Raw genomic sequence first — 15128 nt, forward strand, 5'->3', positions numbered from 1 at the left:
TGCATGGCTTTGCCATGCTCCCCGCCACCTCCCCCACCCACACACCTGCTGAGGGAACTATTCCTGAGGACTTTGCTTGTTCCCCTGACTGCCTGCCTACTGGACCTTCTAAAGTGACTCTAAGTGACCGCATGACAATGAGGCCAAACATTTTTGTGAAAAAGTTTCTAATTGTCAAATTAGTTGAATTTGCCAATGCTTGTTCACGGTTGAGTGAAATGCTTTGATGTACTATACCTTGTAAATTCTATATCTCTGGAACCCTCTGGTGGATCTTTTTCATTGTGGTGTCTAACAACACAATCTATTTTATAAATTGGTGCAGGATTTCTTTGTCCTGTTGATTTCTTCGATTGTTTTGATGCGGTTTGAATGGTTCACACCCGTTCCTTCGTATAAGCCTCGCTGCTCAGAGCCACAGCTACCCAGGGTTGAGCTAAAGGTTTGACAAACGAAAGCAAAGGGTCCTAAAGGGGTTGCTAAGTATATTACATAGCGAGGTCGCACAACTGCATCATATAATGCACCCCATTTCATCAAACTTGGAGACAATTGATTTAGTTTCAACAGCGGGCCGTAGACAAATGGGGATGGGTAGTTTTCTGATGTTTTTTATTATTTAGTTACCAACATCATTGCAGAACATTGAGCAATTCTCTGTAACAGTTTTGTCGATCAGTAGCCTTTTATTGTGGCCAAAGCACTTATGTTTTTAATAACTAAAGTCTGTTGATTATTACCAACATCATTGCAGAAAATGTAGCAATTCTCTGCCTCTGTAAAGGTTTTGTCGATCAGTGTTCTTTTATTGTGGCAGTATTCTTTTATTGTGGCCAATATGTTTTTAATAACTAAAGCCTGTTGATTGCAAGCACTGATGAATGCACTTGTCCTGGATTGCTTTAACTCCATGGGCGCTGCGGGTTTTCCCGCTGTGCGCTGACTTTTGCGAAAACCCGCGGTTCATGACGAGCTCAGCTCGTCATGAGTGTACGATAGGCGTAACTCATGACGAGCTGAGCTCGTCATGAGCGTCGAAGGTGTTAATATGTGGTGACAAAAAATTGTAGGAGTCGCTGAATAGGGGAGTTTGAGTTGAATCAGATTTTATGCACACTATCACACAGGAATAGAATTGACTCGGTTGTGTCCTGCGGTGAAACTTTATGGTGTATATTTGTCTTGGGTCTCAACTCCTTTTCAAATGCGTTGCAGTGGGTTTGGATAGATTGACGTACCCCCCCAAGGGAGAGCATACCATAACAAGACGCACATTCACGTTTTTTCCCTAATAAGGTCGTAAGAGCTAGATGACATTTGATTGTGTGTTTCAATAGACCGCAGCGCGCGCTGTTGTGCAACATGCTTAAAAATACATTACAAAGCCAATAAATCTCACGTAGGTGAAATCTATTGGCTTTGCCAGTGCTCGTTAACCCGTTTACCACGGCGGACATTCCGGTGCGGGCGTTCTACACAGTGGGCGGGGCCGCGTCGGGCAACGGTCGTGCGCAGCATCTGCAAGGTAGTGCTCGCGTCGGCCGACGCGAGTACGGAACGGGTTAATGGTTGGAGTCGACCTCTGACTAACCGTGAGCCAGGGACTAGATTAGCTGGAGCAGCCCTTGCAGGGGCCTACGTCCCACTCTGAGTCCCCAGAAGCCTTCCCCAGGTGACCTTGTCAGGGATAAAGCACAAACACAGGCTGGTGGTCGGTGTGTGGGCGTAAAGTAAGTGTAGGGGAAGTGAAGCCTGTACATCTAGTGGCTGAACTGAATTGCACAATGTGGAACAGGAAAATCTGGGATGAATCCAGACTTCCCCACTTGACCAAATCATGTGATCCTGAGCAGTTGTTTTATTTAAATTTTTAACTCCTTATTCTTCATTGTCAGATGTAACAGGACCTTGAAAAACACGACTTGAGGATGCGTGCTGTACAAACCCTTCTCCTGTGTTTAGATTTAATCACTATTTCATTATACTAATTTTCAACACTAATCCTTTATGGGTTTCGGAGTGGCGTGCTACTCGCCAGAAAAGCGCTTCAACACCCCATCAGGGGTAACAGGTGCTATATGAAGGCAAACCTTTCTTTCCTCTTCTACCCCTCCGCTATCCTTCTTACTCCAAGTAACAGACTAATATCCACCACTCAATTTACTTTTATATTTCACCATATTAATTCATCACTAATCCTTTATGGGTTTCTGGAGTAGTGTGCTCCAACACCCCATCAGGGGTTAGAAGCGCTATATAAATACAAACCTTCTTTTCTCTTCTATCCTTCTGCTATCCTTCCAAATCCAAATAACTGACTAACCTATCCACCACTTACAATGTACTTGCATGTTTCACTATACTGATTCAACACTAATTCTCTGTGGGTTCCGGAGTAGCTACCTACTCTCCGAAAAAGCGCTTCAACGCCTCGTCAGGGGTAGTAAGCGCTATATAAATGCAATTGCAATACAATACAATACTCACTCCATCACTCAGACCTTTCTCATGATGGCCCCTGTTGCTGCATGATTCTCTGAGTGGCTTAGTTACTGCATCTATCGGACATCCCCCTATAATCTCCTAGCTCAACGCATTTCACTAAATTTGCCACCAGTGACTGTTTTCCCGGCATTTTCTGGACCTTGTGTCTGAGGCTCAACTCACTGCTTCTCTTTGACGTTGTCAGCTTGCCCTATTCAGTGCATATGTCGGCCTTTTTTTTTTTTTTTTTTTTTACTGAGTTTTATATAGCACGAACTTGACCCGAATCAGGTATCAGAGCGCTTTACATGAGCACCAGTTGCATTACATGAGGTCACATTTATTTTTGGTAGGCACGGGGAGATTGCGTGATTTGCCCCGAATCAAAGGATGTTTTAGCGTCATTGCCGAGACTCCAACCCAGTTCCCCAGATTCGAGGTCGGACGCCCTAGCCGTTAGGCCAACTCCTCTTCCCAAGCCCTTGCCTCTAAATCATCCAACTTACTGTATCTCTGTGATTTGGCACAGAGTAACCCAGCTCACTGCGCCACTCTGACCGGTCACTCTACAGTCCATGTCCCTGACCTGTCACTCTACAGAATCAACCGCAATGGATCGCACACCGCTAGCCCCTCCTCCGGATCGCCCCTAAGGATTCTGGTACGTATAGTTCATAAGTGGTTCACCTCAGTAGGTGCAAGTAAGTACTTGTTGTTGTGAAGATCTCTAGACCCGAGACATGGCCCGGGTTTCGGGATATCTTCCCTGATCAGTAGAGAACGTATTTGGGGTGGAAAAGAAAGCCGCCAAGCAACCGTCACAGGCCTTGATGCCTAACTGTCACTCTACAGTCCATCTCCCTGACCTGTACAGTCCATTTCACTGAATCTCTTGGTCCTGAGCCCAATGCAGCCCTCTTCATTTCATCTCTTGAGACCCTGCTCATATGACCCAGCTCACTGAATTTCTCGGACCTCGCTTCCGATGGCCCTTTCGTTGCATCTCCCAGACCGCCCCTCGAATGGCCCTTTCACCTCTGCTCTTCGTCCTCATGCCTGTAGACACATCTCTGAACGTCGCGTCCCATGACGACGGCTCAAGCCGTTGAATCTTGCTGACCTCGTGTTTGATGGCCCAACTCGCTGCATCTCTCGGACCTCCTGGCCAATGGTCCTTCACACCACACTACACCGCTTGGACCTCCTGTCTGATAGTCATTCACACTGCATCTCTTAGACCTCACGTCTGACGGCTACTCTCATTGATTCTCACGTCCCATGGCGATATGACCCAAGCTGTTGAATCTCGCTGACCTCGTGTTTAATGGCCCAACTCACTGCATCTCTCGGACCTCCTGTCCGATGGCCCTCACACTTCATTGCACCTCTCAGAGCTCACTGCCATGGCGATGGCCAATGCCGCCATTACTACTCGCTGGCCTTACGTAGGATTGCCCAACTCCCTGCATCTCGAATCTGGGCCTGGAACGCCTTTCCGCTCCACCTCAGACAGACAACATCGCTCCCCATCTTCACGAGAAACCTCACAACCTGGCTCTTCGACAGACCCCCCCCCTTGATGGACTGGAGCCTGCTAACCCCTCCCTCCCCTAGCACCTTGAGACCCTTACGGGTGAGTAGTCGCGCTTAAAGAACACTTGATTGATTGATTGAAGGCGGTACTCCCTTCATCCCACGGACTCTCCTCCTAAAACAGAGGACCATAATTGGACCTCACCCCGTGGGATACAGGGGGGGTAGTGAAGGCAGAGAGCGGGAGTGTACCACTCTGGGCTGTCCCACCCACTGTCGGTGCATGGGGGGTGGAAGGTGAGGTACAGCGAGAAGATTGGAGAGGTGTGCTCCTACTTCTGCGTTCACGCATTTGAGTGAGAGAAGTCACAGCGGAATTAGCTGCCGCGAGGGATGCCACCTCTCGCTGCTGTGTGTTTATATATAACCGCGCGCATCTGCGAAGATCTCACCAACCCCGGCGTTAACGAAGGTGAGAACGCCTGCGCGAGGTGCAGGCGGGTTGGGGCAGGAGTCTAGAACTTGCAAACATTTTTTGTTGTGGTATATTTTAGAGCTTGAGCAGGATCAGATGGGGAGGTGGACTAGCAGAGAATTGAGGAGAGATCCTTGAAGGCGGGACCTTTTAAAAATTGGTAAGACTAGGGAAGGGTCTGTGGCATGTCAAGGACATGTATGTAAGAAGAAACCGACTGTACCAGTTGTGGGAGCCTCTGAGAAGTCCCCCACCTACAATGAATTCCTTCAATTCCTGGGGCACAGAAAGAGATTCTCCTAACTTCTCATGCCCTTTGTGGTATTCACGGCTACCTCCACCGTGGTTGGACCAGGCCTGGGACACGTAGCGACCAGCCTCCTAACTTCTCCAACTCTTTGTGGTATTTACGGCTACCTCAGCCATGCAAAAAAAAAAAACAACACACAAATGATGGACGGAATGCAGAACAAATCAAACATTCCCCCCTAGTCACAGATCTGGGTTAAATCTATCATTCTTTTGTTCGCCACACCACCCCAGTTTAGACCTGGCCATATGCAAATCAGTCTTGACCCTGCTCCCCTTGGGAACAGTCCAGCCTGAACTGCCAGGGCAGGCAAGCTTGAATCCAGAGGTATAGTGAGCAAGGGACCCACATCTGGTCATTCCCTTCCCATGTAGGGCAAAAAAGCACCAAAAAAACATACAAATGATGGACGGAATGCAGAACAAATCAAACATGCACCCCCCAGTCACAGATCTGGGGAACAATCCATCCTTTATTGCTCACTAAGTCACCCCAGTTTAGACCCAGCCATATGCAAATCAGTCTTGACCCTGTGCTCATGGGAACAGTCCAGCCCGAACTGCCAGGTCCGGATCTCCCTGGACTGGAAATAAGCATCCTGGGACCATTTTTGGGGTTTCACCCCTCTTCGGCCAGGTTAGCTTGACTCCAGTGGCATGGCGGGCACAGGACCCACGCCTGGGCATACCTCAGCCGTGGCAGGACCATGTTATGTGGGGCAGCCGGAGGGCACTTAGCCCTGGTCTGACTTTATTTCTGGAGCCCCTGATGGCACTGAGGCTGCTCCAGGGGCTTTTAAAGCATGAAGATGCCATCTCCTCTGTCCATCTCCACTGTCCATCTGCAGGCATCTGTCCCGCGTGAGTGGGAGGAGGGGGTGGGCAGGTCGAGGTGAGAGGGTGGGCTGAGAGGGGGGTGGGGTAGGGCCGTGGACCAGTCTGACAGCAGATGCCACCATGGCTGCTTCCTGTCAGCCGCAGTGACCCGCTGCTGACCCGGCACCACACCCCTACAGACGTTTTCCATCCAAGATGTCTGCCCTCCCCTCCACCCTTGACGCGAGCCACAGCGAGCGGAGTGAGGCCTCGGCCTCCCATCCTTTCCTTCCCTCTGCTTCCTGTCGGAGCCTCAGACAGGACTTCAGGGAGCAGCCGGGGAGCCTTTGATGGAGTGTAGCTGTGGCGCGCTCCTGTCTCTGCCCACGCGTGGTCCTGTCTCTGCCCAATCCTGTCTCTGCCCGCGTGTGGTCCTGTCTCTGCCCGCGCGTGGTCCTGTCTCTGCCCGCGCGTGGTCCTGTCTCTGCCCGCGCGTGGTCCTGTCTCTGCCCGCGCGTGGTCCTGTCTCTGCCCGCGCGCGGTCCTGTCTCTGCCCGCGCGCGGTCCTGTCTCTGCCCGCGCGCGGTCCTGTCTCTGCCCGCGCGCGGTCCTGTCTCTGCCCGCGCGCGGTCCTGTCTCTGCCCGCGCGCGCTCCTGTCTCTGCCCGCGCGCGCTCCTGTCTCTGCCCGCGCGCGCTCCTGTCTCTGCCCGCGCGCGCTCCTGTCTCTGCCCGCGCGCGCTCCTGTCTCTGCCCGCGCGCGCTCCTGTCTCTGCCCGCGCGCGCTCCTGTCTCTGCCCGCGCGCGCTCCTGTCTCTGCCCGCGCGCGGTCCTGTCTCTGCCCGCGCGTGGTTCAAGGGGGATGCGCCCACTCTACAAATACTATTTTGTAAAGCGGTGCTAGAAACACTAGAGGCACAAACAATCTTTTGCTGAAACCTCGTAGATTCCGGAAGGAAAAAACCTATAAACGCTCCTTCTCAGGAATGGCGCCCAGGATCTGGAACTCACTCCCTCCCGAAACTAGGCTCATCTCTTCCACTACACTCTTTAAGAAAGAAGTAAAAGCTATCCTCATGGCAAAATACACCTGAACTATTACTTCGGACTCTTTTATAGACTCTGCACCGATCTGTACTACCTGTTTGACCCCGTTGTTTATTTGTATTACCTGTATTATTGATTTACATGATTCTGATTTATCTATCTGACTATGCTCGCTCATGTACTCCTGCTGTGTAAAGCGCTCTGATATCTGCAAAGATCTTGTCCGCGCTATATAAAACTTTCAAAATAAATAAATAAATAAATAGAACGAGCACACACAACACCCATGTACAAGGCAAAGGCATAGAATGAGCACACACAACACGCATGTACAAGGCAGAGGCATAGAACGAGCACACACAACATGCATGTACAAGGCAGAGGCATAGAACGAGCATACACAACACCCATGTACAAGGCAGAGGCATAGAACGAGCATACACAACACCCATGTACGGGGCAGAGGCATAGAGCGAGCACACACAACACGCATGTACAAGGCAGAGGCATAGAACGAGCACACACAACACTCATGTACAAGGCAGAGGCATAGAACGAGCATACACAACACCCATGTACGGGGCAGAGGCATAGAGCGAGCACACACAACACGCATGTACAAGGCAGAGGCATAGAACGAGCACACACAACACCCATGTACAAGGCAGAGGCATAGAGCGAGGACACGCAACGCCCATGCCCAGGGCAGAGGCATAGAATAAGTACATCCAGCACCTGTGTACAGGGCAAAGGCATAAAGTGAGATGCCACACATACGTGCTGGGCTGCGTGTTATCGAAGGGAAGCTCTACAGCGCTGTTCGTAAGACCGACCAGACAGGGATCAGGAAATGCACATTTCTGGAGCCCTCCCTCAGTGAAAGCAGCAAGGGCTTAGGATGAGATGCAGAGGACGGCGGAGAGTGGGGGGGTGTAGCACCTTAACAGAAGTCTGTGAGCACTAGAGGCGGGGAGCACAACCTTTCCAGGTTGGCCAGAGCTCGGGTGTTCAAGACGTTGTGACCGGGTTACCACCCACTCTCCATTTGGTCCCTGGAGACCAGAAGTGTGTGTTGTAGAGTGGTGCTAGGAGTGTGTGATCTTAGAAGCAAGCTGCCAGATTACCCCGAGAGCACAGGGATTCACATGCTCCAATCTGAAAAAAGAAACCTTACATTCCTTGAACTGGTGATGCTCCAAGATCCATAACCTTGTGGCCCACAAGGGGGCAGGTGTGGCTACGCGGCTTCTGTTGAGTGACATGCCATGAGGATTGATGCAAAAACAACAATTGATGGACAGAATGCAGAACAATGTCATACATTCACCCCAGTACAGAGATCTGGGCCTAAATCCATCATTCTTTTGCTCACCATGCCATTCCAGTTTGGACCCAGCCATATGCAAATCAGTCTTGACCCTGCGCCCAATGGGAACAAAGAAGGATTGAGGCAGGCCAATGGGTATTATCTGTGTACTCTGATTTCAGAAAACCTTTGTTACAGTTCCACACAGACTTAAGAGTAAGTGGAGCATCCTTGGGATGGCGGCCCAAATGGCCAATGGGCAAAGCCATTGTGTGTGCGATGGGTGTCACAGACTCAAAAAGTGGAATACTTTAAGGATATGAATTCTTGACAATTCATAATTAACAAAGCAGAGGACAGGATAGGAAATGCATGTCTGTATGTGGATAATATGAGTCACTGGCGTGATACCTAAGACTGCGTGGAAAAATAAAGCACCTTCTAAAATTGATGGAAGGCTCCTGTGGGAGATAGCAGCCTGGTTTCCATGCAGCCCGATGCAAAACCCCAAGAAGCGAAGCGATGGGAGGTGAGGATGGGAGGCCCATCGTGTAGCCAAGCACGTTACAAATCCATTGCATAGCATGCCATGTTCTGAAACCAGAATGATGGGGCCTGTGAATGATCATACTGGATAATGTCAGAGGTGGAACAATGTGCCCAGTTTGCAGGGAGGGTGGGGGCACAACTACAGTGCATAAACCGCCCCAGCATGTAGAAATGGGCGGTTGACGTACCAACCTTAACACATCAGGTCACCGGGAACACCTCGTCTGTAGTACTGTGGTCCGACCGAGGGGTTGCATCAACAGAAGTATGACGACAGGTTGAGGTACCGCCATGGGGGATAGTTAAGCCCCCAGCTCTGATACAAGACTAGGGCTTGCTTCATGAACAATGTCCGCCAGCGGGCACTGATTCAGGGAAGTGCTTCCAACAGAACAATGGGCACCAGAACCCTGGGGTGGGCGGTGGCTAAAACTTGGACCTTGATCGGTGGGTGTGCAGAATGTCTGAGCACGGCTTTCAATGCGTGACGTCAAAGTTCTGTTTGTGGTTTTCTCAATAGGAGCATTCTTACGACAAGACTTGCGTTGATTTGGTGAAAGTCATTTGGTGGAAAAGTGGTAAAAACATTTTTTTAGCAGAAGCTAACTAGAGAGTGGGTCATGGGGAGAAGAAAAGGTAGCTATCAGAGGAATTTTCATGTTCGGAAGAAATTGTGTTTTTATGATAAATGTTATTTTCCGCGTGCTTTTCTTGTAACTAGAACTGGTTCTCTAAGGATGGGTGTGCCGACTCGTGGATTGATATGGTTATAGTCTTGTTACAGACATTACTTCCATAAGGAGGGGCAGGCTGAGGCTATGGGAGGGACGTTAAGTCTTTTGTAAAGGTACTTTATGGCACCTGCGTGGATCCTCGTTCTCAAGGTTTCTCTTGTTCTCTTCAGGTGCAGTCGTCTGAGTGATTGCCCGCGTGCCGACGAGCCTCACCGCTTCACTGCTGAGCTCAACCATTGTGTGCAGCTGGAGGTCCACCCCAACAACGTGTCTGTTACTATCCCCGAACTATGGGTAAGTTATCTCGGGGTGCAACCGGGGCCGAAGGATACAGGACCCGTAAATGGGCAGGCCCATGTGGCGGAAGGTCCAGGGAGTCTTCACTGCGATGAGAAGTGATCTTTACTGCCGTAGCCCAGCTCCACAGAGTAAGGGGGAGGTCTCCCGTCCCATCTTGTTTGATGCTAAGGTCACTTATAGAAAGATAGAAACTACAACCCAATGAAGAACCTCCCTCAAATGCCATGTGGTACTGTCCGCTTCGCAGGCCCATCCAGTGCTGCCATCTTCATGCCATCCACAGGGTTGCAGTTCCCGTGGTGACCACACGTGCCCACTTCAGCCAATGTGTCGGCCATATTGAGTGGATTGGGCCGGGGACTTCATCATACTCCCATCACACCTTCCTAAAAGTGATACCCAATCCCGCTGTTCACTCTCCTTGTCAAGTTCCCATAGCCGCGAGGCCTCCACTGAGAGTTCAAGAGGCTGGAGCTATCTTCACATACCCACCCACCATTGAGGACTGGTAGCACAGGCCTAAGCTGCACCATAACTTCCCTCTTGGTGAATTTGAGGTGTGTAGCTGTCACTCTCTTTATGTCCATTCTGTCATTTGGGTCTGTTTTTGTAGCTTTTTTGGTCCACTGGCTCACAATGGACCTTGCATTGCCAAGAGACCTGGTTTTGTTGTGTGACACAGGGCGGAGTCCCAGGGCATAGGAATCTACCCCTGCCTGCATAGCACTCCCTGTGTCAACACTACATTAAGACTCATTTAATGGTCCTTCTCCAGAATACGCAGCAGTCCAGTTTCCGCTGTGGTCTGTGGAGGGTCGGAACCGCCCCGTCCACCCTGGCACCATCTGTTAGGCCTGGGAATGCGGCAGATGCCCTGCCCCGGGTGGTTAAATGTGTTCACTTGGCCACTTTTCTCACTAGCTTGTCTTTGCCAAGGTTCTGTGCTGCCAGCCTGTGCCACCTGACACTCTGCCGTTTCTTTTCCAGCTCACGCTGTCCGTGAAGAATGTTCCAGATCTTTCAGCTGGCGTCACCTGCTCCTTCGAAGACATCGCGGAGCGAGAGGCCGTGATCAAGCACGGAGAGGTGCACTGCTTCTCGCCCTCCCTGCGGGACGTGCCCTCCGTCACCCGGGGCTATGGTGAGTGCTGCCTTGGGGTGCAGTGGTGCTGGCCTGCCAGGGGGCATTGGCCATACAAGGGTGAGAGTGCGTCCGTCCTACAAGAGTGAGAGTGCGTCCGCCCTACAAGAGTGAGAGTGCGTCCGTCCTACAAGAGTGAGAGTGCGTCCGCCCTACAAGAGTGAGAGTGCGTCCGCCCTACAAGAGTGAGAGTGCGTCCGCCCTACAAGAGTGAGAGTACGTCCGCCCTACAAGAGTGAGAGTGCGTCCGCCCTACAAGAGTGAGAGTGCGTCCGCCCTACAAGAGTGAGAGTGCGTCCGTCCTACAAGAGTGAGAGTGCGTCCGTCCTACAAGAGTGAGAGTGCGTCCGCCCTACAAGAGTGAGAGTGCGTCCGCCCTACAAGAGTGAGAGTGCGTCCGCCCTACAAGAGTGAGAGTGCGTCCGTCCTACAAGAGTGAGAGTGCGTCCGCCCTACAAGAGTGAGAGTGCGTCAGCCCTACAAGAGTGAGAGTGCGTCCGTCCTACAAGAGTGAGAGTGCGTCCGCCCTACAAGAGTGAGAGTGCGTCAGCCCTACAAGAGTGAGAGTGCGTCCGTCCTACAAGAGTGAGAGTGCGTCCGTCCTACAAGAGTGAGAGTGCGTCCGTCCTACAAGAGTGAGAGTGCGTCCGTCCTACAAGAGTGAGAGTGCGTCTGCCCTACAAGAGTGAGAGGTGTCAGTCCTACAAGAGTGAGAGGGTTTTAGTCCTGTCAAGACCGCGATGTAACATACCGCGTTGTGATGGTACGCGTTGTATCATCATACATCTGTTGTACCTGCTCAGGGAGACTGGTCTTAGGTATAACTGGGGCAAGTGTTAGCCCCCTGGACCGACTGAAAGGGACTGGCTAAAGTATGTATTCCAAAAGAAGGCATGCCGTTACAACGCATACATTCACAACGCAGTATTTTAGATTGCGTTTGTTACAACGACTTGTGCTGGAGGGCGCTGGACTTAAGAATAGTATGATTTACTATTCCAACTCCAGCCTACGTAACAGTAGGGAAGGTGTTGGAATAATAAATCGTACTATTCCTTAGCTTAGAGCGACATCCTGCGCAAGTCGTTGTAACGACTTGCGTTGTAAGACCCGCGATGCAAACCTACCGCTGTGTAACGACCGTGTTCTACAGGTCGTTTTCCGCCCCAAAAGTGTATAGGAAAACTGAATGAGGTCACTTAGGGTGCAATTGAGGAGAGATTTTCAGTGAAGAAAGATGGCCGCCGCCTGTTCGAGTGGTTCACCAGAGAACAGCCAGTCGGATGTGTTATACAATATCATATTCACACTAAAAGTCCCTTAAAATCGTGTGACTGCTCAGACGCCGCCATGTAGGGCAGCATCAGAGCTCGCCCTATCCTCCCACTCCAGCCAAAATCTGTATCAAAAATTCAAGGCTATAAATGTAGAATACAGTGCCAGGCTGAAAATGCAACTGACGCCAAGGCAAGGAAAAACAAACTAAAACCACAAACGAAAAAACAAGCCCTTTGGCCCGCTAACCCTGGAACCTGAAATTTAAATATGAAGCATAATTAAACTTTCATCCAAAAGTGAATTTAATTTCGAATAAACTGTATGCAAGACTGAATCATCCTGCCACGACAACTAACTCAATTTCTACCACATAAATCCAGTCTAAAACTACCAGCATAACCAAATTGTATAATATTACTAAAAACTAAAATCACAATCTGTGTCTAAAGCTAAAACTAAATTCCCAAACTGGACTGGAAACCCCCGACCTAATATGTATCACACCCAACAGGAACTTCAATATCAGACTGAAACTAAAAGTCAAATCTTCAGCTGATCAGAATCCTAAACTGAAACAAAACATTGGCATGAAAGCCCATCCCTGCCACCGCTGCGAGATCAGACCCAGACTGAAGGGGTAACCACTATAGCCAGAGTAAGAACATGAAAATACAGTCCCAAGCTTACCAACATTCAGAACTGGGACTGAAACTAAAACTTGTATCTAATCCTAAACTGAAATGCTAGACTTGGCGTGCATTAAGTCCAAGTGTGAGACCCCTGTTGAGGTGTGAGACCCCTGTTGAGGTGTGAGACCCCTGTTGAGGTGTGAGACCCCTGTTGAGGTGTGAGCCCCGTGTCTAGTGTGAGCCCCGTGTCTAGTGTGAGCCCCGTGTCTAGTGTGAGCCCCGTGTCGAGTGTGAGCCCCATGTTGAGACCCGTGTTGCGTGGTGAGACCCGTGTTGCGTGGTGAGACCTGTGTTGAGTGGTGAGACCCGTGGTGAGACCCGTGTTGAGGTGTGAGACCCGTGTTGAGGTGTGAGACCCGTGTTGAGGTGTGAGACCCGTGTTGAGGTGTGAGACCCGTGTTGAGGTGTGAGACCCGTGTTGAGGTGTGAGACCCGTGTTGAGGTGTGAGACCCGTGTTGAGGTGTGAGACCCGTGTTGAGGTGTGAGACTTGTGTTGAGGTGTGAGACCCGTGTTGAGGTGTGAGACCCGTGTTGAGGTGTGAGGTGTGAGACCCGTGTTGAGGTGTGAGACCCGTGTTGAGGTGTGAGACCCGTGTTGAGGTGTGAGACCCGTGTTGAGGTGTGAGACCCGTGTTGAGTGTGAATGACGCATGGCTTGAGTGCTACTCCCATGCTTGCTTCTCACTCGGCCCTTGCATCTCTACAGGGGACACCCGGGCTGTGAAGCTTCATCTGAAATCCAAGGAGACGGGCAGGACCTTTGCCAGCACCGACTTTGTCTTCTACAACTGCAGCGTCCTCCAGTCGTAAGTACTGCCAGACACCGCTTCTACAACACCATTGGGTGCAGAATGGACTGTAGTGCTGTTCATGCTTGTAAGGGGGTGGGCACAATTCTGCTGTTAGGCATGCGGGGAGTTGAGGGTCTTTACCCCACTGAAGATGGACTGCTTGCCGCTTCTGGAGGTAGCCCCCTGCAGGATTTGCCTTTACGGCTCCTGTGCACGTGAAAGAAGGCTGTTACTTGTGAATGAACGTTATCACGACATCGTGTCATGGGCCAGACTGGTCTTGCGGTCCCATGACCTCCGTTTCTGCCCCGCGTCCGCTGCTGTGCACCTTCCCAGCTCTAGTGCACTGGATTGCAGAATCTTTCATTTTTCACATCAGAACTCAAAGGCCAGGAAAGCCAGAAGAGATTGTGACCCCCGCTCGCCCCCCACTGCCCCCCCAGTCTGCAGAATCTGCATTAGCCCTAGGAGCAGCTCGAGCAGATCTTGAGCGCAGCCTCTTATTGAGGTCTGCGTGATGTTTTCTTACTTTAAGTAATAACCACTGGCAAAGCCTATAATGTGTGTACCGAGCTTTTGGCTTGGTCAATGTTAATCTATAAAGTATTATTTTAAAAAGTTTTTAAAAATAAAAATTCTTGAAAAAAAGCAAACACATCTTATGGTATCTCAAAACTCTGTTGAATTCAATAGTTTCAATTTTTAAAACACTTTTCAAGCATGTTTAATTCTGGAAACTGACCAAAATTGAAAAAGAATAAGGAAGTGTCAGAGTGTAAAAGGAAATGCTTGCCAGCGCCTCATTTTCTTTCCATAGGCTCCATCCATTTGGTTCTCTGTAGTAGCAGAGTGAGCAGATTAATGAGTGTCTAGGAGAAGTGTCATGCTAAGTGCACCTTTTGCCTCAGACGCTGAGTGCTGCCGCATATGTCTTCCCCCAGCACCATAAAAACGGTTTTGTGGCAAAGTGTGAGCTTTAATGCAATCTGTTGAATGCAGGAGAAAAAACAAAAACAGCTTTTAAAATCTGCTCTTCAGCATTACCTCTGCAAAATAGCCCTGTTGCTGTGCTCTTACAGACAAGCTGGGAGCGGTGGAGCGCAACAACGTGCAGGTGCAGAGGGGGGACATGGGGTGGTATTTGGGACATTCGAGGGAGATTGCTAGAAAATACATATATTCCCATGGAGGGCTGATTGAAAAAGAAAAAAAAATAGTTCCCTAAATGTGAGCAGTGGAAGGATTACAAGTCAGCCAATTAGAAGGATCATAAAGTGTCAATGCTCCAGGGGAGGGACAAACATAAGAGGAAGGCAAACCATTGGATAAGAAGTAAGCAAACAAGAGTGACAATAAAGACGACCAATGATCAGCAATGAGAGGACTCTAAGCCCCCTGCAAGATCACAATAGGTCTTTAGCAACCAGACAGCCTGGCTGGAGCGGTCTGGTAGGTAAGACTTAAAAATGCAGTAGAGAGAGAGAGTAAATGAATGCAGGAACACTTTTGTTGCATCAGCCCTTGGGTTCCAGTCATCAGCCAATGAATGAAAGGTGCATTCTGGGAGGGTATCTGGGGCTCCTGTTGGATTGTGTTTTTCGTGCTCGCAATAGAGTCCGCTCTGGGGTTCTTGTCCGGTGCTGTGGGGTACCGGTCCCTGGGTGCAGGGGCCGGGGG

At 50.2% G+C, this 15128-nt stretch overlaps 1 protein-coding gene across 1 annotated transcript in view; it reads left to right on the forward strand.

The window, feature by feature from the left end:
* Window positions 1-15128, forward strand: part of PLXNA3 (plexin A3) — a 560833-nt gene that overhangs the window by 297131 nt on the left and 248574 nt on the right. The window contains exons 6-8 of the mRNA XM_078664651.1: window positions 9422-9545; window positions 10539-10692; window positions 13367-13466. Of these exons, the coding sequence (XP_078520777.1) occupies window positions 9422-9545; window positions 10539-10692; window positions 13367-13466 (378 nt within the window). The remainder of the gene's footprint in view (window positions 1-9421; window positions 9546-10538; window positions 10693-13366; window positions 13467-15128) is intronic.

Source organism: Lissotriton helveticus, chromosome 10 (assembly GCF_964261635.1).
Source record: "Lissotriton helveticus chromosome 10, aLisHel1.1, whole genome shotgun sequence".
Classification (NCBI taxonomy): domain Eukaryota; kingdom Metazoa; phylum Chordata; class Amphibia; order Caudata; family Salamandridae; genus Lissotriton; species Lissotriton helveticus.